Genomic DNA, 25,227 nt, shown 5'->3' with positions numbered 1-25,227 from the left:
ATATATATTGTGGAACAAATAAATAGTTGGAATACTCTTTTTTTATAAGGAAAAAAGCTATCTCTCATAACACAGTTTTCTATATGGACATATACCTTGTGTGATATTTTCTTTTGTAATAGATTTTTCCATATTAACTGTCTCACTTTTTGTATATTCCAGGAGACAAAGATGGCAGCAAAGTGACCACAGTGGTAGCAACTCCTGGACAGGGTCCAGACAGGCCCCAAGAAGTCAGTTACACAGACACCAAAGTGATTGGAAATGGATCTTTTGGTGTTGTATATCAAGCCAAACTCTGTGATTCAGGAGAACTGGTTGCCATTAAGAAAGTTCTGCAAGACAAGAGGTTTAAGGTAAGAAGAAAAGTTAAGAACCTTCATGCTACTATTTATTCTGTTCTTATGAGTCAGTCCTTGATGAATGATGTTTCCCTAGGGAGTATATTGTGAGCATTGACACTGTAGTCTTATGATTGTATTTTTGTGCAGGATATATAGGAAGGAAGCTGGAAATTCTGCCTTTGAACTGTAATGCATTTCTTTTGACCTTGTAGTGATGTGATGACATCTCAAAAATCAGGTGGAAAGAAAACTACTTTTTTAGTCATTTCATTTTTAAAACTTCAAATTTTCCCAATATATTAAGGTTGCACTGCTTCCTTTCGGCATGCTCACCCCTGGGTAGTTGGAGATTTCCCCTGGGGCAGTCTATTTCCTGCTGGGAGGGTGTCTGGATGAACCAGCAGAATGTGATTCTATTGTGCCCAGTCCTTTTATCTGTTGCCACCCGACACTTCTCCCATCGAGAAATTGGAGATTGCTCTAGCATCTCTGATCAGCAGTGGCTAAAGGACTCAACAGCTCCCTCACTATGCCAGTTCCTTATGCCAGCCTTCAGACCAACTACCAAGTAATAATACATTGAGCCAGTGGGAGATTTACCCCTGTCACTGCTTCCCAGGGATAGATGAGAATCTGGCTTTACATAGAAGCAGCTGAGTCACTCAACTGCTTATGAACCACACAGCTGGTGCAGTACACCTCTGCTGAGCAGATCAGCCTCCATCCAAGTCAATAACAGGGATGAACCCCATGAGGCAGAGTGAAGCAACACGGAGGCATTTAAATTTCTGGTGATACTGCTGCACAGGGAAGGGGCAAGAAAAAGATGGTTTCAGTCAAAGTTCCTGACCCCTTATAGCTCACCTGGTCCTTAGAAAGGGATCGGAACCAGCTATTAACTGGCCAACAGAGTGTGAAGGGACAAAGGGAACCTGGGCTTTAGCTTACAGCTCAGTGCTTTCCCCAGGCATCCTGAGTGACAGAAGTAAGGACCTGGACAACTGAAACACCTACAAACAGAAGACCAAAGTTTGGGATTCACTATGTCCTTACCCCTTCACTTATTAGAAAATAAGCTTCATTGGTGTGCGGGGTCTGGAAGAGTCTTGGTCACTTCCTGAAGTAAAGGAGGGACAAAAAGATTCAGTGGGGGGAGGGGGAATCAGGCTCTGCGATGTAATATGAGCAATCAAAATTAAAATTAACTCCAAGCAAGAATAGACTGTTTTGTATTTTATTGTGGGATGGTGTAGGGTTTTATTGTGGAGGGTTTTGAGGTCTGCCTCCTCTCCTTGCTTGACCCAACAAACTCCAAAGCAAATACCATATTTTTCGCTCCACAAGACACACTTTTTCCCTCCTAAAAAGTATGGGGAAATGCCTGTGCGTCTTATGGAGCGAATGTGTGTTCCCTGGAGCCGCATTGCCCAGGGGCGAAAAGCAGGTCTTGCTTTTTTTTTTTTTTTAAAGAGGGAAGGGGGTGTTGAAAGGAAGCTGCTGAGCAGCTGATCGGCAAGCGATCAGGAGGGAGATAAGGCTACAGGTAAAGGAGGTTGCCAGGGGGTGGGGCGTAAAGACCTCAAACTTGCAAGGAGAGGAGACAGGAATACTAAAACAAGCAATGAGGAGAGAAATTAGAAGAAAAGGAGGAGCAAAAAACTGCTCCAGCTAAGGAAGAGATGCTAAAGCAAACAAGAGGGAAGGGGGTGTTGAAACAAAGCCACTGAGCAGCTGATCGGCAAGCGATCACAAGGGAGATAAGGGATGTTAGCGATAAAGGAGGCTGCCTGGGAGGGGGGGAGGTAAAAGCTCGTGGATCCTCGGGATTTTTGCATTGGGTCACCTCAAATTCACTATCAGATCACATATCATGTCCATGGCTACAGCCTGCACCAAAAAACCCCTGCATCCACTGTTTCATGGGGCCACAGTGGTGCAAAAATGTGGTTACAAAGCATGGATCCAGATGGATTCTCAGGATTTTTGCATTGGGTCACCCCAAATTCACCATCAGATCACATATCATGTCTGTGGCCACAGCATGAACCACAAAAATCACGCATCCACTGTTCACTCAGAATATTATTTTTTTCATGTTTTCCTCCTCTAAAAACTAGGTGCATCTTATGGTCAGGTGTGTCTTATGGAATGAAAAATACGGTACCAGGTTCAGGAGAGATGTTTTCTTTGGAACTGCAACAGAGGAGGAAATCCCTTCTTGGTTTCTGCTCTGATCCTGTTAATTATCAGCCTTCCTTGGCTTTGAAGTTTGCGTTTAAAAAACCAATCCTGTAGGCTAGATAGAAAGATGTGTTTAATGTTACATGTAATTTGGCCCTGAAGTGGATTTGAAAATTATTTGTTGCAAGAGATCAGGGAAGTGGGATACATGGAATTATTCTCATTTTATCCTTGTACAGCCATGTGAAGTAGGCTAATCTGCATGATAATGACTTGTTCAAAGCTACTGAGCTACCTTCATAGTTAAGCAGGGATTTAAACCTAGGTTCTCCTGAGGCCTAAATGAACAGTCTAATAGCTATTTTACTATTCTGGCTCTCTAATATGGGTTCCGAAAGTTTCATCTGATGACCAGCGTACATGCAGACTCAAGTAAATGTGTTGTTGCATGGAGTACCAAGAAGATATTGAGGAACCAGCTTGCTTTAATTGGAATTGACTTAGTTGTGTCCATTTGATTGTCTACCAAACACATATGAATATTTTTTATAAATGGAGGTAGGACGCCCCGTGCTCCGCGCTGGTGTTGGCCAGCCTTGCGCACCCGGGGGATCTCCCCCCGAGAGCGCAAGGCTTGCGGGCGGCAGCTGGCAGCGCGGAGCACGGGGCGCCCTTCGGAGGACGCCCCATGCTCCGCGCTGGTGTTGGCAAGCCTTGCGCACCCAGGGGGCGCGTGGGGCGCCCTGAAACAGAGGGTTCCCCATGCTGCGGACTGTAGCCTGCCGCCCGACACGCGGGGCGCCCTGAAGCAGAGCACCCCTCGCGCCGGGCAGACATGGGCCAGCCCCACAAGCTCGGGGGACAGCGGGGAGACGCAGCACCGCCATCCCACTGTTCCCCAACCTGGTTTTGGGGGGGAAAATAAAGGAAACATTTTTTTCCTTTATTTCCCCCCCCAAAAAAAGTAGGTGCGTCCTATGGGACGGAGCGTCCTATGGGACGAAAAATACGGTACTTCTTTTTTAACCGTCTGAAATGTTAATTAGCCATAACTAGTTTAAATGGGCTAAGAGAGAGTAATAGGTCTCTGAAATGGAAGGATGAGCTGGTGCAGAGAAACAGCCTGAAAAATAAGTAACAGGTAATCTTTTTATGTCAAGAGACACCTTTTTGCTTTTGAATTTGGAAGTAAGGATATTGCTTTGGAGCAGGAAAGAGTCCTCTAATGCTGGGCTTTAAGGCTTTAGGAATAGCTTTGACTTGCCTATCTTCCCCCAAACTAAAGCTGGGGTCCCTAGATAGATACTCAAAGGTATCATGGTGCCCACCAAAGCCTTGTGCCCCTTCAGTTTTTAAATTTTATTTGTGTGTTTTGGTTGGGGTTGTTCGCTTGTTCCATGGATTTGGCCTGTTGTATTTTTTTCTGTGATGGTGGTGGGGGTCCCTGAGTACACCAGTCTTTTCTGTAAAATTGGTGCTTCACTGTTGCAAACTTTCCTTAGATTTTCAAATGTGCCCTCAGGCCCCCCACAGTGGTAGAGCCCTGAACTAGAGAATGACAGAGATTGTAGACTGAGTTTTACTGTCCCAGAGTCAATGCTAGTTTCAGGTGTAGCCTTATTTCTGTAGTGAATTAAAGTGCAAAATTAGATGAATTATGCACAATGGTGTGTGACACTGTCTAAAATTCATAAGCTTTTCTGAAAAGCAAAATATAGGTTAGCCATGCTGAAATGTTCTTGAATCCTTTCTTCATGCCTTCCACATACTAACGTAGTTTGACAAATGGAGTGCAGTGGGCATTACTAGAAAGAATTCCTTTTTAGTAGTCACACCCCAGTTGTGGAATGCCTTCATCCGATATGATCACTTGACACTTACTTGGGGGGTCTGTTCAGTGCCAGACAAATACCATTTCAGTTCCCCAGACCATTTAGTCTTAATTATTTTAGTGTGTTTAAAATTCTTTGCACTAATGTAATATTCTGTTTGGTTCTGTCTCATTTTTCATGTTTATATTTTACTTCTTGAAGTTTTCGGTTTTTACAGTTAACTGTCCAGAAAAACTTGGTTATTGGGAAGTATATAAATATTGTAAATAAACGATTGTGTTTTAATGAGAGATAATTTATAACAAAACAAATGAGTTTAAACTCTTACGTATGAAATTAATCTCCCTGCTGAAATATGAGGAGCTTCACTGGCATACTGCGGACTCGGGAAGACCCACCTGTTTAGAGAAGCATTACCCTCAATTCCTGGCTTGATCTATTTGTTGTAATTTCTGTTTTAACTGTTACTCTGTTTTAATTGTCTTAAAATGTAGCATTCTAAATGTTTCGATAAAATTATATTACTGTTAATATTAATAATATATTTTTATACTTGGCTGTATTCTTGCAAACCATTTAGAAGCCAGTTTGACAAGTGAGCAGTATATAAATTAATTAATGCAAAGATTGTGTGCCTTTGTAATATCTGCCAAATATTATTCTCTTTTTCAGAATCGAGAGCTTCAAATCATGAGAAAGCTCGATCATTGTAACATTGTCAGATTGCGCTATTTCTTTTACTCCAGTGGAGAGAAGGTACGTTTTGAGAGGCGCGCAGGAAGCAAATCATTTGGGTTTGTGAGATGGTAGCAGCTGAGTAGTGGAATCAGCAGTTGCTGGCAAACTTCAGGCAGCTGTGCATCCTCCTCCTCCTCATTCTTGTCACCATCCTCCAAAAGTCAGAAGGTGGAGGAGTGACCCAACAGTGGCAAGGAGGAGTAATTTAATGAGAACTTGAGCTGGCATCTTCAGCACCCTCTTCTGGACCACATTAATAGAATCTTTTATAAAGAGAGTAAGAGAAAGATAGAGAGAAGCTAAATCAGATGAATAATTGGTTAGAGAGACTCTGGTCAGGAGCTGTAGCATGTGGCAGGGTGGGGCAGTAGTGCTCATCTGATCTTTGGTTGCCCACATCATTGCTGCATACTGGGACGCAGGGGGGGCGGGGGGGGAGCAAGACAGGCCCAGCAAAGGCAACCCACCACTTCTGCCAGTGCGTTTGCTCCACGCCATCTTTGCCACTGCATGTCCCCTCCCTCTCACCCTCCCAGTAGGCAACAGTGACATCGGAGGCTAGAGCACCAGTGCCCCACCCTGCCTTCTGCTACTACATGCTGATCATTTGGAACACATAGGCCTACAGAGGCAGTATTTCAACTGTACCCTGTAAAATCTCAAATGTGCAAAATATAATTGCAAATGGCACTCATTGGGAAGGAACTGTTACAACCAAGTGCCTCATTTAGGACACATTTTGCAGTTTCTAAATTTATTGGTTTCTTCTTTCCAGTCTTCCCATGCCATGCTTCATGGTACCTAGTTCTCATAAACACATCGTCCAGAAAGCCTGCCCTTCAATCTGTTACTAGTACTTGAAGATACCATGTCACCATATACTTGCATATGTTTTAAATACAGTTCCTTTTAAACAGATTAATACCTTTTTCAAGGGGCTGAAATATGGGTCAAAGGAATCCTACTACTTGCCTCGCCTCATTTGCACTGAAAAAATGTAATCAGCATGATATGGCATTTACAGACATGGTTGTCTTGTGCTACAAAAGCTAATGTATTTACTGGTATATAGTCTATGGATGTAAACAAGATTGTGTGAAAAAAATATATGGTTGCCCTCCTGTAAAAAGCGCCATAAAAAACAACAACATACTTCTGGTTTCATATAATCTTTCTTCTTTCATCCCTGTCTTTTTCCTTTTTCCCATTTCCAGAAAGATGAGGTATACCTTAATTTGGTTCTGGACTATGTTCCTGAAACAGTATACAGAGTTGCCAGGCATTATAGTCGGGCCAAGCAGACACTCCCGATGATATTTGTGAAGGTAGGTAAAATGAAACGATAACCCAGATGGTTGGTTGCTTGGTTGTTACATCAGACGTAGGGCAGCAACCAGGTTTAGATGTTCGCTGGTAGAAATGGGTCTGCTAATGCCCTTTGTTTCTTTCTAATGGCGGCCTCTTGCACATTGTGCAGTGTTGCTTTGGAGAGCTCCTTGGCAATGGAGACGCTTGGTTGGGGAGAGCGCTGCTACTGCAAAGGGGAAGCTCAGGCGTACCATACGACTGCCCTCTTCTTGAAAGGAAGCGCAGGCTTGTCTGAGTGAGGGTTGATTTAGACATGCTGTCGTATCTACATGAGATTTCATAGAATACTTTTTTCAAGGGCTATTGCACATGGTGAGGGAAGTGTACAGATGATACGCGTATGTTTTTATTTATGCAGACGGTTGGGCTAGATGACCCTTCTGGTCCTTTCCAACTCTACAATTCTATGATTCTGTTAGGTTGCTAGGGGTTACTGCCCCTGCTTTCCAGCCCATCTCCCACCTGCCAACCCTTTCCCCCTCCCTATACACCTTACCAAACTTTTATGTATTCGTCCCCCCCCCCCCTTGCTGCATTTTAAAATACAAACTTCTCTTTATCACAGCAACAGCTGTGGCGGCGGCAGCCATGTTGGGGAGGGAAGAGGAGACTTTAGCAAATAGAAATTTATTGTCATTGTCCGTATATACACAGTATACACAACAACGAAGATCAAACATCCGAGACCGGATTCACATACACATTCGCACGTATCTCCAACACTCTCATCCTATTCAGACATAGTCTATTAGAACATAACATAATCCAGAATATAACATAACCTATTAAAAGCATAGCATTTATCTCCTTTGTTCCCCTTAATTTTGCAAGCAGTGGCAGCAACAAAGGGTGTATGGGAAGGTTGGAAAATTAAGCCCAACACTGATTCTTTCAAACTCCAATCCGAAAGGAGCGGTGCAGGGCTGCTCTCCCTTTTCCATCTCAGTCTGCTGCAGTTGTGAAGCTGAAGGCTGGCTTAACCAGTCTACTTGTCTGGCATGCCGATACCCTCATTGGCCTGGGCCAGGGATGTCCTGCCTCTGTCTTCCTCCTCTGCCTCCGAGCTGCTGTGATGGCCCAGTAGCTTTGAGAGTCTAGTTCAGGCATGTCCAAAGTCCGTTTCGGGGGCCTAATCCGTCCGGTCGGTCGGTTCAATCTGGCCCCTGTGGCAGTTTTTCCTGGGGTAAAATAATAAAAAAGGTTAACAACTTTGGTCAGCCTTCATGGCCCTTCACTTCATCAAATCTGGCCCTCTTTGAAAAAAGCTTTGACACCACTGGTCTAGTTGGTCATCATGCTGTAGTTGCAGCACTACCCAGTGGTGGCCCCATGAACTGCAGCATGATGACATCCTTACAATTTTATTACTTATATAGTTATACAACCCATATTCCAAAATGGCTTCCATTTGCCGTTTCCAATGGGTTTCCAGCTTATATAGCAAAGTGCCAAAAAACTAGAAAGGCTGATTCTTGCAATATCTTGGAAGTACTGATAAAAAAACCAAAAACGACAAGGACTATTTTAGATATTGAGCAGGAATAGCTTTGTTGATTCTCTTCTGATGAATAGCTTCTGCTTGACATGTCCTGGCATGTGTTTGGACAATAAATTAATTGAAATTAGCGTCTCCACCCCCATCGTTCTACCTGGACACTGAGGTCCAGCTCCGAGGGCCTTCTGGCGGTTCCCTCATTGCGAGAAGCCAAGTTACAGGGAACCAGGCAGAGGGCCTTCTTGGTAGTGGCGCCCTCCCTGTGGAACGCCCTCCCACCAGATGTCAAAGAGAACAACAACTACCAGACTTTTAGGAGACATCTGAAGGCAGCCCTGTTCAGGGAAGCTTTTAATGTTTGATGTATTAGAGTATTTTAATATATTTTTTTTTGGAAGCCGCCCATTATTATTATTATTATTATTATTATTATTATTATTAAATATCTTTAGCACTTGCGTCTGTAATAGCACACCATTAGCGTGACTGTTGCCTGTAACTCTTACAAGAACACGGTTCTTAGTTCAGAAGCTGGATTAATGCAGCCTACTCCTCACTTGGCCTTCCTGTCTGCTAGGACTGAGGCTTCATAGCCTTCACCTTTTCCCTGGGCAGTTCCCTAAAAGAGCAGATTCCAGTCCTCTGCCCCAATGACCCAGATGTAATAAAATTGCTTCAAATTTAGTAAGTAGTCTAACACAGGTGAACAAACTGGAGAAAGACACGGCTGCCACCACCACCACCCCCGATCCTCAGTGTGTTTAAAGGGTGTGGATTATGTATAGATAGTAGAACAGAAAGAGTTAGATTAAAAACCAGCAAAATCCATAGATCTTTTTATTGTAACATACTCTGTTCTATTGTCCCCTTCTTATGAGCCATTCCAGTAATAAAACAAAGCTGTTATATTAGAAATGTGGTGTAATGTAACAATAATGCAGAAGGACCCACCTCTTGTTTGTTTGCATTTTTATTTTATGTTAATAAAAAAAGGTAAAGCAAGATGATGATGATGATGATGATGATGATGATAAAAGATAAAAAATACATTAAAATGCCACACATTAGGAACTTCCTTGAACAGGGCTGCCGTCAGATGTCTTCTAAATGTCAGACAATGTCAGATAAGCGATTCCACATTTGAGTTCTTAAATGCTCTCAGGTGGATGCCATCTGGACTTGGTGACATAAGAAGAGCCTGCAGGATCAGGCCAACGGCTCACCTAGTCCAGTATCCTGTTCTCATAGTGGCCAACCAGAGGCCTGTGGGAAACCCACAGGCAAGACTTCAGCACAAGGGTTGACAAGACAATATGTTATGATTGTTTTTACTTTGTTGGTAAGGCCTATAAGAGGGATGGGGGACCCTTTTGGCTCAGCAGGCTAGATAGGTACCACCCACCTGTCAGGTTGACTCGCGGGTTTGGGGGAAAGGCTCTTCTTTGCCAACATATTGCCCACAGAGAACATGCTGGCAAAGCAGTACTCAGCAGAATTGAACCCTGCCCATCACCCAGTGGCATCAGCTGTTTAACAGGTATGCATGGCTTGGCTCATTGGCCAGGAGTACAAGAACTTGGTCCCTTGTCTCTACAATTTGCCTTAGTTCCTCAGTTTCTTCAAAAGTTCAGGTGTATGGAGTCTCCCTTTATCTTCCATTGTAAAGACAGATGCAGATAAGTCATTCAGTTTCTTTCTCAGTCTGTTTCTCCTCCTTTTGCACAACTTTAACTCTTTTCATCCTATGATCCAGCCGGCTCCCTGGCCAGTCTCCTGGTACTCATGTATTTAAAGATTTTTGTTGTTGTTTATTCTATTTTTAGCAACGTACTGCTCAGTCTTTTATTTTATTTATGTATCCTTTGTTGTCTGCTTAAATTTCTTTTGCTAAAAGAGGAAGTTTCCATTTCTGGAGTTAAACGTGACTGTGTTTGATTTTCTTGGCAGTTGTCCACTTACATATATGTTGAATTTGTTTGTACTGTGGTCACTTTTCCTGGCCGGTTTCAAAAGCACAGCTTGCACTAACTTCTGTGTGTCTGCGTGCCACTTAAAATTAAGTTCAGGGCTGACTTCCCTCTGGTTGGTTCCATGACCAGCTAATCTATGGCACAGTTTTTAAGGATATTTAGACATTTTACCTCTTTGTCATGCCTGGAATTATCCTCTGTGTGAGAATAATTGAAGCCACCCATTAGTAGGTGAAATTTAAATTCAAATATCAGGATTTAAATACAACATAAATATAATATAAATACAAATAAAATATAAATTTAAATATCAGAATGGAATGGTTCCTTAGAGTTCAGAAGTTGCAATTATGGATTTGAGAAAAACTTAAACAAGCTTAAAACAAAATAAAAAAATTCCTTCCAGTAGCACCTTAAAGACCAACTAAGTTAGTTCTTGGTATGAGCTTTCGTGTGCATGCACACTTCTTCTTCTGTGTATCTGAAGAAGTGTTCATGCACACGAAAGCTCATACCAAGAACTAACTTAGTTGGTCTTTAAGGTGCTACTGGAAGGAATTTTTTTATTTTGTTTTGACTATGGCAGACCAACACGGCTACCTATCTGTAACTTAAACAAGCTTATTGTATACCTACCTCTTTCATTTCTCTCTTATATTTTAATGGTAGTAGATCTTGCACCCCTGTTTCACATTTAGGACAGATAAAATAAAAATCAGAGAATAAGTTAGGAATTTGAAAAGGGGATGGATTTAGATCATTTTAGGTCCCTGGTTTAGTCCCCAGTCTCCTTCCCATTTGCTAACTGCAAAAATAGAGTATGCAACTCTCCTTGGAGATCTTTGGATGCTCTTGGTGTGGCTTGAGCCAAACGGCTTTTCTTCCCTGTGTCTCCACAGGTAACAAACAACTAATAAGTCTAATTGGTAAGAAATATTGTCCCATAGCTCTGGAAGAGAGTGAAAGACCCCTCCTATTAATGAGGCAGGGTATTTGTGGGGACTCCAATAAGTTGTTTTTAATGTATTTTGACCCAGTTCTCAGATGACTATCACCACAGTAGAACTCCCTAAAAGAGCTGAGCTCTGTAACTTAATTGTGTAAGAGAGCTCACCCTTCGTAATGCCTCTCTCACTTGTATTCACTTTCTGGACATCATAGAGTCTATATGTGGTCCAGGAAATACTGTATAGAACAGTAACCCAAGGTATTTAATACTCTTTACCTGTTCTGGAGTTTGACCATCCAATAACTGACTCTTTTGTGTAGACTTCTTTTCAGAGACTAAGATGGAGCAGTCTTTTATCAACAATGACATTACTCAGTTGCAGCCATAGCTTGTCTCTGGGGGAGCAAATCAAACGCTGCCATAGAATCTGAAATATAACTTGTTCATAATAGATACCAAGCTAATTGTTCTTTAATTCTCCCCATTGTCAGCTGGGCCTGTCTTAAAAATATTTTTGTATTTCCTGTTCCCTTCGATTTTCATTCTTTTTTATTGCATGTAAATATTTTCTCAGCTTTCCACAGTACTTGTTTCCATAAAATTTGAAATAGTATTCAGCTTTTCTCTATTTTTATAAATGAGGAGGAAGTGTTAAACCTCTTTGGATTTGATACGGAGTAGTGTCAATTAGTTTAATTGATAAAATAACTGATGAACTAAAATTTGCTATTGTCTAATCTTTCTAATAATTTTAGAATAATTTTATACTTCTGTTTTTTATTCTGCTACTGTTTTGATCGTTTCTATTATTAAGCTGCTTTGAATTCTGAAGTGGAAGACAAGTGTGAAAGAAAGAAATAAAACACAGAATACATTTATTATCAAAAAAAGGACAGTGTTTGGACATTACATCAAAGTGTTGATTTTAACCATATTTTTAGTTGTCAAGCATTATAGAAAAGTTAGTATGTTAAACCTCTTGCCATGTTTTAGTATGGGAGATAATATTTATTTTAAAATCTCTTATTTATGTTCCAGTTATACATGTATCAACTATTCCGAAGTTTAGCCTATATCCATTCCTTTGGAATATGCCATCGGGATATAAAACCACAAAATCTTTTGCTGGACCCCGACACAGCTGTCCTAAAACTTTGTGATTTTGGAAGGTAAGTGTCTCTGGCAAAAATTAGTCCAGTTGAACAAAGTGGGGGGGGGGACAGTAGTGTTTATCCTGAGCTCCATTTCAGTAGTTGTGGTTATTCTGGCTTGCATGACAAGGCCGCTACCACCTATAACAGTATTACACTTAATTTTTGAAATGAGCAAAGTGTGCGTGATTGCCTCTGCGTTAAATTTTCCATGGCTGAGTCATGTCGGATAGGTATGTATATTGAAGTTTATGGTGAAGCAACAGCTAGGCCATTTTGTACCACACATTAAGTCTCGTCGCAATAAATACATTATTCTTGTGGCAAATATGGTCAAAGAAAATCTGTCTGAAAGTAAATATTTTAAAGACAGGCAAACTACACAGCGGCATTATTGTTACAGCATAGAAGTGAAGGGATGCAGGGCCAATATCTGCTTTGCTCAGATGCCAGTCGTCTCTCTCCAGCGGCTGTCAAAATCTGAGGGATTTGAATTGCGGTTGACATAGAGGGAGCTTACTGTGTATAGTGTTTACTTAATTGAAGTAAAATTGGTTTTATATGGGTGTTTTAACTTGGAACTGTTTACATTGTATTGTTTATGGATAAATTTTGATGTATTGTTTTAGATATGGGCCAATGGCCGTAATAAATCAAACTAACTAACTAACTAACAGGCTGCAGGAGAGGATGGAAGAGCAGTTCTGCAGGGCCACTTCATTGGCACGGCTGGGAGTGCAACATTTGACTACCCCTCCTCTTGACCCCAGCAGGTCATTAGATGGACTGTAGTGCCTAATGGAGTAGATGAAATTTGTAAGACTTGACAGTATAAGGACATTTCTAGTTCAATACAGGACAATAGAAGAATTAATGATTTAAGTGTCTGGGGAATTCATTATTTTATTTTATTTGAACAATTTCTATACCTCTTAACTACAATAGTCTCTAAGCATTTTAAGGGTTTTTAAAATTAATACAAAAACCTTGAACCTGGCCTGGTAATGTACGGGCAGCCAGTACATTTGAGCGCTCCAGACTTTTCAGCGCTGCAGTTATGCTCTGGCGATGGTCTGTCCCCATCAGTAGCCTAGCTGTGATGTGTCTTGTGGGCATGGGGACTACCAACCCAGAGTGTCTCTTTGTTTCCAAGGTTTAAGCTCAGTTTATTGGCCCTCATCCAGTCCAGCAGTGCACCCAGGGAATGGCCCAGATCATGCAAAACCCCTTGTGACTCAGGTGTTATGGCGAAGTAGAGCAGTGATGACACTTTGCCCCCAGTTCCTAAGGACTTCATCCATAGACCTTATATAGCTTTAAACAGCATTGGGGACAAGATTGTACCTTGTGGTACATTGTATTGCAAAGAGCAGGAAGCTAAAACACAGTTAATGTGTTTCATGATGTCTTAACTCTCTCTGTCTGTTGAATGTGATAGCAGTGGTATCCTTTTCTGAATTAGATTCATAATGAGACAGAATATTTTGATAACACAGCTGTCATGCTGTTGTTAAAGATGTTGGGCCTTTTCTGTAGTTCGGATCCTGTGGTTCTGTTGCCCCTGATCCTAAACATCTGTGCCTTCTCCCAGACTTTGGGAAAGTGAAAAGGTATTATGTAACAGGAGGTCTACGTAGTGAAGAGCTGCAAATGAAGATTCATCTTAAAGCAAAATAACATTTGTATGTTTAATTGCACTGCATGTTTTTGTTTTAAAAAATAACGTCTTCCTTTTTCTTTCCTCATGTCTAGTGCAAAACAGCTTGTTCGTGGAGAGCCTAATGTCTCTTATATCTGCTCTCGGTACTATAGGGCACCAGAGTTGATCTTTGGAGCTACAGATTATACCTCCAGTATAGGTATGTGTGTATTTATTTTTAAAATATTTATGTTTTATGTGATCAGAATGGTAGACTACACAATCGCAACTATCCTGAAATACAACAACAACCAAACCTTCTTAAAATCTTCCTGTTGAGGAGCTATTATGGAACACTGCGCTTCCATCCCCCCCAAAGCTACAGTTCACATGGATAGCCAGTATTTGCAATGAATTGTAGGTGACCCATGCTGTTCCATTATAAAACCAACCTGAAAATCAAGATAAAAGATTCTCATCTGCTATATTTTCAGCATCCTGTTAAATGGTGCTGAGGCAAATTCTAGCATTCAGGACCTTCCACCTCTATTTCTGTGTGACACCGTGGCATTTTCTGATCCTTTTTTTTTTTTTTTGCCATATCCACAATGCCACCTTTGTTTATTTCTGCAGGATGCAAGCTATGCTTTGTAGTGAGACAGCCCAACTCTAAAAGGCATAAAGGTTACCCAAAGTCTGCTGCAGGGAAGTTTATGGCATCAGACCCTGGACTGGCATAGAGATTATTGGATTGATTAATTGCATATTTTACAAATCGTGCCAGTCCTCCAGTGAGCTGAGGGCAATGCACATGCCGGCCTTTCTCTCTCGGTTCTTATCCTTGCAACAACGCTGCCAAGTAATTAGACTGAGAAATAGCGATGCTGGTCCATAATTATCCAATGACCTTCATGGATTTGAATCTGGGTCTCTCAGTATAAATCCAGTTTGCTACCATCTTGCATTTAAAATGAGACATTTCTACCACAGCTCTAGAACAAGCAGAAATATAAGAAGCGGAATGTCAGCCATGATCCACCCACTATTTATTACATAAGTGAAATCTTCAGTTTTCTAGCTGATATGGGCAGCTTATGTGGTCACCTGAAAATGCATCGTACCAGTTAATGAGTCCATTGCCTTATCATTGCTGTTTCCTGAATCCTTTTCAGCTTTGCCACATCAAGCATTCCCTGAACCCTTTCCAGAATAGCAGGATCATTCTTCTAACTGCTAGCTGAGGCTGATGGGAGTTGTAGTCCAAAACATCTGGAAGGCACCAGATTGGGGACAGCTTTTCTAACCTATACCTGGGACTGACGCAGAGTACTCTGCACGTGATCTTGTCAGTATTGGTAGAGCAGCACTGTTCTTTCTGAAATACTGGAAACTAGGCTTCTTTTCTTGCAGCCTAAAAAGTGACTTTGGCTTTCTTTGCCACAATAGTGGCAAATAGTGTAGACAATAGTGTTCAGTTGTCTTCTTTGAGCTATGCTGCTTTGCCCTTCCTTGTAAACTAGAAGCCAGAATGCACAGTTCCTTCCTCCTCTTTTGAGATTTAAATTTTACATTGTATATATAAACATTTTATTTATTTATTTTACATTTATATTCCACTTTTCCTCCAAGGAGCTCAAAGTGACATACATAGTTCTCCTCCCTGATTTTATTCTCACAAAAACCCTGTGAGGCAGGTTAGGCTGAGAGTGTGTACCTGTCCCAAGGTAACCCAGTGAGCTTCCTGATGGTGTGGGCATTTGAACTGTGGTTTTCCAGGTCCTAGTCCAACACTCTAACCAATAATGGCTCTGTAATATTGAGTAATATTTTGTTACTAAAAACACATTTTTAAAAGAACCACACATGTTGAAGTTACCAGGGAAGAGCATTGGGATGTTGTTTGAGAGGAAGCTGGTGAGCCAAGGACTCAAGGTCTGAAATGGGAGTGAGTGGGAATGTGAGCGGCAGCATGGAGATGCAAATGGAAATATCTATTGAATAGAATGAATTTCATATTAGAGGAGGGGTGTGTGGAAACTGGCAAAATCTGAAAAGAACACCGGCACCGTCTTACTGAGTTACTTTTGTATATAATTTTGCTTTGCAAGTTTAGACCTGGTACAGATTCATATAAGGTACCATTTGTATGAACGTTGTCGGTGCTTCTCTGCAGCGGCCTAAATGCTTATCTGGTAAAGTAAGCCTTACTGTTCTGTTTCTATTTCTATTTATACTGTGTGTGTGTGTGTGTGTGTGTGTGTGTGTGTGTGTGTATGTGTGTGTGTGTGCATATATATAGAGAGAGTGAGAGAAAATGGATATATGTAACCCACAATATCTTCCTGTGTTTCTTCCCCCCTCCCCCAGATGTTTGGTCTGCAGGCTGTGTATTGGCAGAGCTGTTGCTAGGACAACCAATTTTTCCAGGCGACAGTGGTGTAGATCAGTTGGTGGAAATAATCAAGGTATGAGGGGTTTTTATTATTATTTGGGCATCATTTTAAATTGGAAATGAAATAATAGTAATTTTAATGTAACTCTGGTTTATATAAAACCCTTCTTTTATTTAAAAGTAAATATGATACTGGCTTTTATTTTCCAGGTAAGTAAATAAGTCATTTTTACCCCTTCTGCACATAGGACACTCAGAGTCGCTTCACTACATTAGAAATGCAAGAAACCCATTTTGTGAATCTTTCTACCATGAAAAGCAGGATATGAATAACCTGAATAAGTAATAAATATATAACAGAAAACGTATCTAAAAGTGTAAAAATACGTATTGGAATCCCTACCAAATGGCCAGACATAATGATTCCTGCTCGCCACACCCCTCACAATGTTCATTGCTCCTTAATTGTGAGATGATCCAGTAGCAAGTAGTCTTCCCTAGCCATGGAAAGGAGGGAAATCTTCTGCTTATTTGTGAGGCAGGTGCATTTGCTGTGACTCAGAAGTTTCCTTCAATGTATTTTGACCCAATTCTAAGTTGGTTGTGTATCCCCGCAATCCAGCTTCAACAAACAGAGCCCTGTAACTTACGTGTGATAGATATCAGGGCCAGAGAAGTTGTCAAAAGGAATTGCATGCCTGGAATTGAGGAACGTAGAGGATAAGTTGTGAAACTAGGTCGGCTTATATCAGCGCCAAGAGGTGGTTTTCAATCTGTAGTTGACAGAACAAAATCATTCTCCACAAAATTCAATGGTCAAACTTCTATAAATGCACACAGATATATCGTTCTCATGCAGACAAAAATAATAGATTTTGTTCAGTTCATCATATTCAGTGTAGTTCTTCATTTAGATCTCTTGGTGTATATTCAATGAAATTCATTCTGTAGGAGTTTCTGCTACAGCTGTTGTCCTTCAGTGTTCATCTTCTCTTGACAGCAAAATTTTAAGTCTTAACATGTCCACATTGTAGAACATGCTGTGTGCTTTGGCTCCTTATACAACTTTTGTGCTTGCAAATGCAGGTCTGAATAGGTCTTGTAGAATATACATTCTGCGATTGAGTTGCTGTCATCAGATGCTGCAGATAGGGCTGCATCCCCTCAAAGGCAATGTTTTTTAACGGAGCTGGACACAAATCATCCGTCACTCACACACCATGAGGAGAGAAAAAAGGGCATTTCTTATATAGAACATACTCATATGAAGGTTCTTGTTTATGTTGGTAGTAAAATAAAGTATGTTTAAGGTAGCACTTGGCTTATCTAAAGTGCATTTTGTACAAAATTATCTAAGTGCTTCAGAGATGGTCTGCATAATGTTAATTATGGTGCATAGTCCTACATACATTTGAATTAATTATGTGATCGGTACTCCAGGGAATAGTAAGAGATACAGGCAGTGATTAAAATGTAAACTTGGCCGCAGTTGGAGAGATCTCTAGATGTGCAGTTCCTCTTTGCATCCATTCCTTTTTCTATAAGTGCTGCGTGCTACAGATGTTGGCTGCAATGGCTATATTGTCTCAAGGTGCTAATAGACCACGTTTTCTATTTTCTAGGTCCTTGGAACCCCTACAAGAGAACAGATTAGAGAAATGAATCCAAACTACACTGAATTTAAATTTCCCCAGATTAAGGCACATCCATGGACTAAGGTGAGAGCCTGTTTGAACTAGTAGTGGGTGCCTGGAGAGGATGCGCGGAGGTCCATACATTAATCTTTACAAGTTAATGGGCAAACCAAGGCACTATTACTCAGTGGTCCTATAAATGTTAATGCGAGTATTTTGACCATGTTCACAATAGTATTTTTGTTACTGTAACTGGAAGACACTTCCAGTCAGGTGGGGTGAAACACATAGTTCTCTTTTCAACTGCACCTTCCTTTACACCCCACCCCTCCTACGTATGTACTGGGAATCCAACCCTTTATTCTTCATAGCCAACTCTCGTGTGTGTGTGTGAAGTCTTGTGTAAATATGGAAGTTTCAGAGTGCCTTATTACTTGATTAGCTTCACCCTGTTTAACAGGAGATTCAGCTGGTGAATATTGATAGGATTTTAGCTGAAACAAAGTAACTGAGGAACAAGAGGGAGGCTGCAGTAGGCTCAGGTTAGCCCCAAGGCTTGTAGACATACGAAACAAATTTAGGAATTAAAGCCCATTGAGGGTTAAGAATGCTCATTGTGGCTATGGAAAGCTGCGTGTTTTTGGAGGGGGTGAAAGAAAAGTGGGGTGTGTAGGGAGAGAAAGGAAAGAAGTATTGACTGGATTCCTCCACTGTAGCACTTCACTATACAAAATTTGGTGATGTTATTATATCACATTTGTCATGAATGTTCTGGCTATTAATTAAAAAGAAAAATGAATAGAGATCCTTATTGTTCATGTTTATAGCTGTTGTCCACACCAATAAGGAAACAAGCAGGGCCTGATGTATTGTGAACCTATATGATGCTCTTTCTTTAGGTGAGCGATAGAATTAAAATAGAATCATTTCCTGCCTCGCAGGGAAGTATCACAGTACAATTGTAAACAAGCAAAAAACATACATCCCCACACTTCTCTGTAAAGTGGCAGAAACCAATGTGAGCTTCCCTTCAGCTCATTTAGAGCAGGGTGGGGAGAAGCAAGCTCTGCAGTTGCCTCATCTCTGTTCTGGATGCCAGGGCAAGCTTTTCTCCCCCTTGCCACATTATTCTTCTGGAGGGAAGGATTGCAGCTGTGAATGGGACAGAGTGTGTTTTCCTACATATCTTTACAACTTAAGCTTAGACATGTCCTCTTAACTGAGAGGGTCTTGCTGAAATCAATTTTGAGGACAAAATTGGAGGGAGAGATGATGGGTAGGCAGCAGGGTTGCAATTCCAGTGACCCTTCGATTATATTTATCTCCATGATCCATATCAGTCCAGAATTAGGGCAGAATACAGAATAGAAACTACTTTTGTTGTGGCGGTTTACCATCTGCAACAAAGGTTGTGGGGATTGTACGCTATATGGTTGCTGGAAGCTGTCAGTATTCAGGCTTCACACTCTGATAGTTCCACTCCTGTCTGAGCAAAATTGAGGGTGATATTGAGTGACTGTTGTTCTACCCAATAGTATTTAATTCTTTTGAAATTTGTGGCTGCTGGAAGAGACAAGCACGTTTTGGGATGTGACATTATGAGTATGCTGAAGACGCCCAACTCTGTTTTTCATTTTCATCTAATCCAGATAGTGAGGGTTTCTTGAATGCCTTTTATTGGCTGGATGGGGGCAATTAAATTGACTTTAGAATTCAGGCAAGGTAGAAATGTTGATGCTTAAGAGGTCAGCTCATTTGGGGACAAACAGGTTCTGTGCTTTCAGTGGGATTATTTTCTCCGTGAAAGAGCTCCTTAAGTGTGAGCTGGTTGCACCCTGTCCTCACTAAAAATGATTTCATGACAATTATCCAACACATTGTGTGTGAAGCCAACCTTGGTAGATAGTTTGTGAGGCTCAAGATGGGTATAGGAAACATGTAGCAGGTTCAGTTCGAGGCACGGCAATTTTACTTTTAAAGCCCTTAATGGCCCGGTTAATTTTATCTTCAGGTCAGTAGGTGGAGTCTTACTCCATGTTTCCTCTGTTACTGTGGCAAGAGCACTGCGAGTTCATGGCTATAATTGCTGCCATAACAATTGAGAAGCCTTCTTTGTAGATTTCTGGTAATTTTTGTTGCACGGGGCAATTTTAAAAATAAACTTGAAAATATAATAGAGAGAAAGGAGAAAAAACAAACAGAGGCAGTTGACATTGATAATACAAATATTACATCAATCCTAATTTAAATGTATAGATTAATATAAGCAGTTCCTATGTCCAAATAGTTATAAACCATGTGCTCAGATAAAGGGCAGAGATCTTCAGACCACTGAGTGGTACATAGTGGATGTTTAGACTTCTAACCTTGCAATTTAATCTTTTGGCCACCAAAAGGCTCACAGAATTCACTTTTGTTGTCCATCTGTTAGTCACCATACCTCAAGGATATAATTTAAGAGTGTGTGATCATCTGCAAATATCCCAGACAACATTAATATGATCAATAGTTTCTGGACAGAAAGAAGACACCATAGGACTATGACCACATTGTATGCCTCAAAACATTTTCAGTGTCACATCATTTCTTCCTACAAAGGCACGGTGGAGTCCAGCATACCAGAAACATCATGTTCTGTTGACTCAGTTTTGGCTAAAAATTAAAGAAACAGCCAAATAGATGATAACGCAGTGTTTCATTAATAGAATGGGTAGAACACTCTATTAGTTTACCGTGAAGATCCAGTTATTTCTTCCAGCAAAAATAGGAGACATTAAGGCACTCAAATCTGACATTTCCTAAATAGACACTAAAAGGAGCTGTAGTTGAAGATACGGTGATTCAGCTCTAGTGGTAAGTGGCAGCTAGACCGCAAAATTGAAAATGGCAAATGTTCTCAATCTGATGCTGTTAACTGGTATCTGGCTGTCAACCCAATTCTATCTCTAAGGACTTCCTCTTCATTTTCACATCCAAATTACCCCATAAAGTTACTGTAGAATGAGCATATGGAAGTGTAACTCGAAAGACATTCTACACATAGGAATCTTACTGGGTCAGAGAGGGAGCCAATGAAGTGAACGAACTGATAGATCCACAATCCAGGAGGGCATAAGGTTGGGGGAGACAGTAGCAAAGGGAGGCACTGTTGGAACAAGCCCACCTGCTAGACCGATAAGAAGTATGCCTTGCTTGGCGGAAACTGGAGTTGAGCTGGTCGGGTCAGGACCAAAGTATTCCATCAGATGACCATGAGTCCAGAGTTCTTCTCATTAGAAAGGTCTCTGACCAGTTGCAGGGTTACCCCTGCTTCTTCCTCCCCACCCCTAGTTTTAGGTTAGGGAAATTGAGGTCCTGTGGCCCTCGGATAACCGTGTGTTCCTAGGGCTTGTATTAATTAAGACTCCTAGTAAAAACAACAAAAATTATCCCAGTCCACAGGGTTTAGGTTCCAGGTAAGTCATTATTGGCCACCCCCAGAAAGTGTTTTAGCTCCTCTTGGAGTATTTAGTGTGGTGCATGGAAGGTTATTATTTACATTTTTCCTGGCATGTTTTATTTTCACCAGAATGTTTGGCCTTTCAGCTACTTATTTTATTTGCTGTTGTGTTCCTTGATCTTATTGTTGCAATGACTGTTTTGTTGACTTTAGTTATTGTTCACAACCTTGGGTATCTTACTCAAAAGATGGGGTAGAAATGTTTTAACTAAATAAATAAATAGGTTACACATCAGCCTCTCGTTTTGTAGGTTGGGTAACCTTTGTGTTCTTTAGAAAACAAAGTGTGCCAGACTACTGCCACTATGGATTTTTAGCTGCAGGGTGCCTTCCTCCCTCTTCTTAATATCTGTTATTGTCTAGTCATATAACAGGCACTTCCTTTAGGTTGCCCCACTACCTGAGAGAGAAAGCAAATGAGGTCCCTTCGCCCCCTTGCATTCCTCTTCAGGACCCCCTGCTTTACATCATGATGTCTCTCCCTGCAATGTTTCAACAGTCTGCATTCACCTGCTGCTTCATTCTTCGCCGCTTGGGATTCCTCTGAAAACAGACAGTTGCTACTTCCCATCATTTGCATTTGTGGAGACCTTGCCTTCCTCAAAGCAAGTGACAAACCTTCATTGCATCGGGTCAAAATTCATTTGCCCCATTCATGCAGTCCCAAAGGCTGTATCTGATGGCCGGAACCATGTAGAGCAGAAAGCATGTTCCTATGTTTTCTGCCACCTGCAGAACAGGAGAGATGCAAAAGTTTCATTTTGGGTGTCACAAAGATGTGTCCTTAGAACTTCATTTTCCTCTTGTAAAGGGCCAGTCCTGCCACTAGGAGAAGGCCGCCTCTGGCAGCTGATTTTGGGGGGGTGACGAAAGGGCAGCAAATTGTTAGTTCTATTATTGTTTTTGCTTCTGGGAATGAGAGGGATTTTCTGTCTCAGGTGCCAAAATAACTTGGTTGGTGGTCCACCTTAGCAAAATGTCTTGGGCCAGCCCTGCATACATTGATTCCACAGCACAGTATTTTGTTTCAGCCATGTCTTATTACATGCTCCCACTTCTCCAGATTTACTGGTGGGTGTGTATGAGAAAGAGGGAGGCGGGGAGAAGGAGGAAGGGGGGAGTTATCCACACTTTCTCCACAGGCTCCTGGAGGACAGCCCTTATGCTTTCTACTTCCAGCCTACTGCCCCAAGATAGGCTGAGTAGCATTCCATACTGTTTTGAATAGTCAGTTCCTTTTAAATAAAAACAGACTTTGGTTTACAGTCATACCTCGGGTTGCGAACACTGTGGGTTGCAGACCGCGCCAAACCCGGAAGTACTGGAACGGGTTACCTCCGGGTTTCAGCGCATGCTCAGAAGCGCTAAATTGCACTTTGCACATGTGCAGAAGCACGGAATCGCACCACAAGCATGTGCAGACGCGGCACTGTGGGTTGCGAACGCTGCGGGTTACGAACGAGCCTCCCGCATGGATCACTTTCGCAACCCGAGGTATGACTGTATAAACTTGTGTGACTGCTTATATGAAAATGCCCTCCTCTGGGTGTCAACTCTCTGAGCTTCTGAGGGTATTGGAGAGCTACAAGAGTGCCCCTTATGTCCATCCTCAGAATCGGTTGGGCCACAGAAGTTGCATGAAGTCAGAAACAGGACCAGCAGCCCCATTTCCCTTTACTCAGGGAGACCCCTTGCAAAATGTATGCGTGTCGGTGGGGAGGGGGTGGAATTTTTTTGCTTTCAGGAAGCATAGGAAAGGTGTAGCAGTTTCTTCTCTCCTGCATTTTGTTGTGCATGATGTAGCTCTCTTCTGCTCTTCGTTTGTGTGTGTGTCTGTGTGTGTGTGTGTGTGTGTGTGTATGCTCATATGTGTGCACAACTGTCAGGTACATGAGTTTGGAGTTGGAAGAGTCTGCTACATCTGAGGACCCATCATGGCACTGATTCAGCCCTGATGATATACAGTGGTACCTCGCAAGACAAATGCCTCGTAAGACGAAAGAGTTTTTCGTTTTTTGAGTTGCTTCGCAAGACGAATTTCCCTATGGGCTTGCTTCGCAAGACGAAAACGTCTTGCAAGTTTGTTTCCTTTTTCTTTTTCAATGCATTCCTAGGGAATCCGTGCTTCGCAAGATGAAAAATTCGCAAGACAAAAAAACTCGCAGAACAAATTAATTTCGTCTTGCGAGGTACCACTGTATTGAGAAGTAGAGCTCTTGTACAAATAATAGGGAAAGGGGGAAAATCACCTTTTTTCAATAATGAATGTTTTGTGTTGTTGCCCCGCTTTTCAAGCATAAGTTCTGCTTTGAATCAGTAGATCACAATAATTTAGAAAGTACTTCTTTCTAAATTATTGTGATCCACTGTTTCAAAACAGAATTTAGAAACTTGTCATCTCTACTTTCTGCCCAACCAATTCATTTAAGATTACTTATATGATTAATTAACAATTATATTTGTTAATTTATAAAATAGTCCAAAGCAGCTTACATGGTGATAATAGCATCTCTTCATTCTTAACTTTTCATTCCAGTAATGGAGGGGAAGGAAAATGGAAGTGGAATATCATGGAATTGAGACTATGGTTGGCTTGAGCGCTGAACAGGGCTGCTCCACAAAGGAACATTTTGTTGCAGGGCCCACATGTAGATATGCATTTTTCAGTGTGGTTTCCTCTGTGAAAATTATTTAACTAGTCAAGCAAGTCTACCTAAAATAGCTGTGATCATGATAACATATGTTAATGAACAAGTGAGATAATATTTAAAAGTTACTTGAAAAGTTCCTATCAGTGTTCACATGTTTTATTTTAGTTTTTGTTTTCTGCGTGTGGCTTTCCTGTGCATTTTATCTGGCCGTATTTAGTCTGCATACTAAAGGTTAGTCTGCCCTATTGCATTCTCTTTTGTGCTCTTAGCTTTTCCTTTTCTTCACCAAGACTTATTTTAGATTGCAATAGATTTCACTGTGACGGGCCGGTTTTCAGACCGAGTGCTAAATTTTAGTCCGCAGACTAAAATATAATCCGCGGATTATTTGCCCCAGAAATTCCCTCACTGAAAACTACATTAAACACAGTAACCATGATGCTCAAAACATAATAGTGAGGACGGTTCACAGCTAACAGCGCACTCTGCCACCTGCCCCTTTGCACCTAGGCACAATAGAACGCTGAAACCACCCCCAGCTTGCAATGCGGCCCATTGTGCTTAAGTGTGGGCAACCTGTATTATCGACCACTTAGCCTGTAACTGTGACAGTCCCTTGCTTTTAATGTTTGTTGTTTGTATGCTTCTATGTAGTTCTTGGTGGGTGAATAAGGCAGTAGAACAGGTTGCAGTAAGTAAGAAGGGTTAAACAAGGGTGGTGTGTTTCTTTCGTTATCAGTGTGCGCTTGTAAAAGAAAAAACCAAACAAATCCTCCCCCCTTTTAAATGGCCATGAGGGCATAAGGAAGAAGCCACAGTCAAGGGGCAGGAGAGAGTTAAGATCTTACCAGCACTTCTGAAATGTCATGTCCAGTTCCTGAAGCATCCTAAAGAGATATCTGCCAAAAAAGCTAAACACTAACAATCCATTGGCGGGGAAGTCAATCCAAAATGAAGAATAATCCGCGGCGGCCTGATACACACATAGCTTATAGAAATTTAAAATAGTTATTTTTAGTACTGAATCTTAAAGATCTTTATCTATTACATGTGCGGTTTCAAAAACACTTCTCATCTTGTGCTTTTGGGACAAGGGGAGGAGAAAAAAAAGAGTAGTCTGTACATGAGAGCATGTCTCATGTTTCCCCCCATGTCTGTGGAAATCTGTCTCCAAGACTGGGAAGAAGACTGCAGTTTAATATTGAAAATTCAGTATAATTTTACTTCTACATAGTTATTTGATTTCATCTTTTTGTTACTTTTTACTAAAGTCACTGGCATTGGAACATGCATTTAAAATAAAATGTTTCTATACTATGCCTCACCCTTGCAAAATCATTTTTTTTTAAGTTGGACTTGCTGCTATGGAGACTGATGTTTAAAG

The 25,227-nt window shown here is 41.3% G+C and overlaps 1 protein-coding gene and 1 long non-coding RNA gene across 3 annotated transcripts in view; both read left to right on the top strand.

Annotated features, from left to right (window-relative positions):
• The window catches only part of GSK3B (glycogen synthase kinase 3 beta), a 66,270-nt gene that overhangs the window by 22,399 nt on the left and 18,644 nt on the right, over nt 1-25,227 (top strand). For both annotated transcript variants that reach the window (XM_083719384.1, XM_083719385.1), the window contains exons 2-8: nt 163-356; nt 5,030-5,113; nt 6,310-6,420; nt 11,916-12,046; nt 13,781-13,887; nt 16,035-16,132; nt 17,682-17,777. In XM_083719384.1, the coding sequence (XP_083575510.1) occupies nt 163-356; nt 5,030-5,113; nt 6,310-6,420; nt 11,916-12,046; nt 13,781-13,887; nt 16,035-16,132; nt 17,682-17,777 (821 nt within the window). The remainder of the gene's footprint in view (nt 1-162; nt 357-5,029; nt 5,114-6,309; nt 6,421-11,915; nt 12,047-13,780; nt 13,888-16,034; nt 16,133-17,681; nt 17,778-25,227) is intronic.
• LOC310835357 lies at nt 17,786-24,795 on the top strand. Its single transcript, XR_014559594.1, has 2 exons — nt 17,786-23,159; nt 23,398-24,795. It is a non-coding gene; the product is annotated as an uncharacterized lncRNA (long non-coding RNA).

Source organism: Podarcis gaigeae (genome assembly GCF_964106915.1).
Source record: "Podarcis gaigeae genome assembly, chromosome: 17".
NCBI lineage: Eukaryota > Metazoa > Chordata > Lepidosauria > Squamata > Lacertidae > Podarcis > Podarcis gaigeae.
Note: the sequence above shows the minus strand (reverse complement) of the source record. Positions and strands in the feature narration are given on the sequence as shown.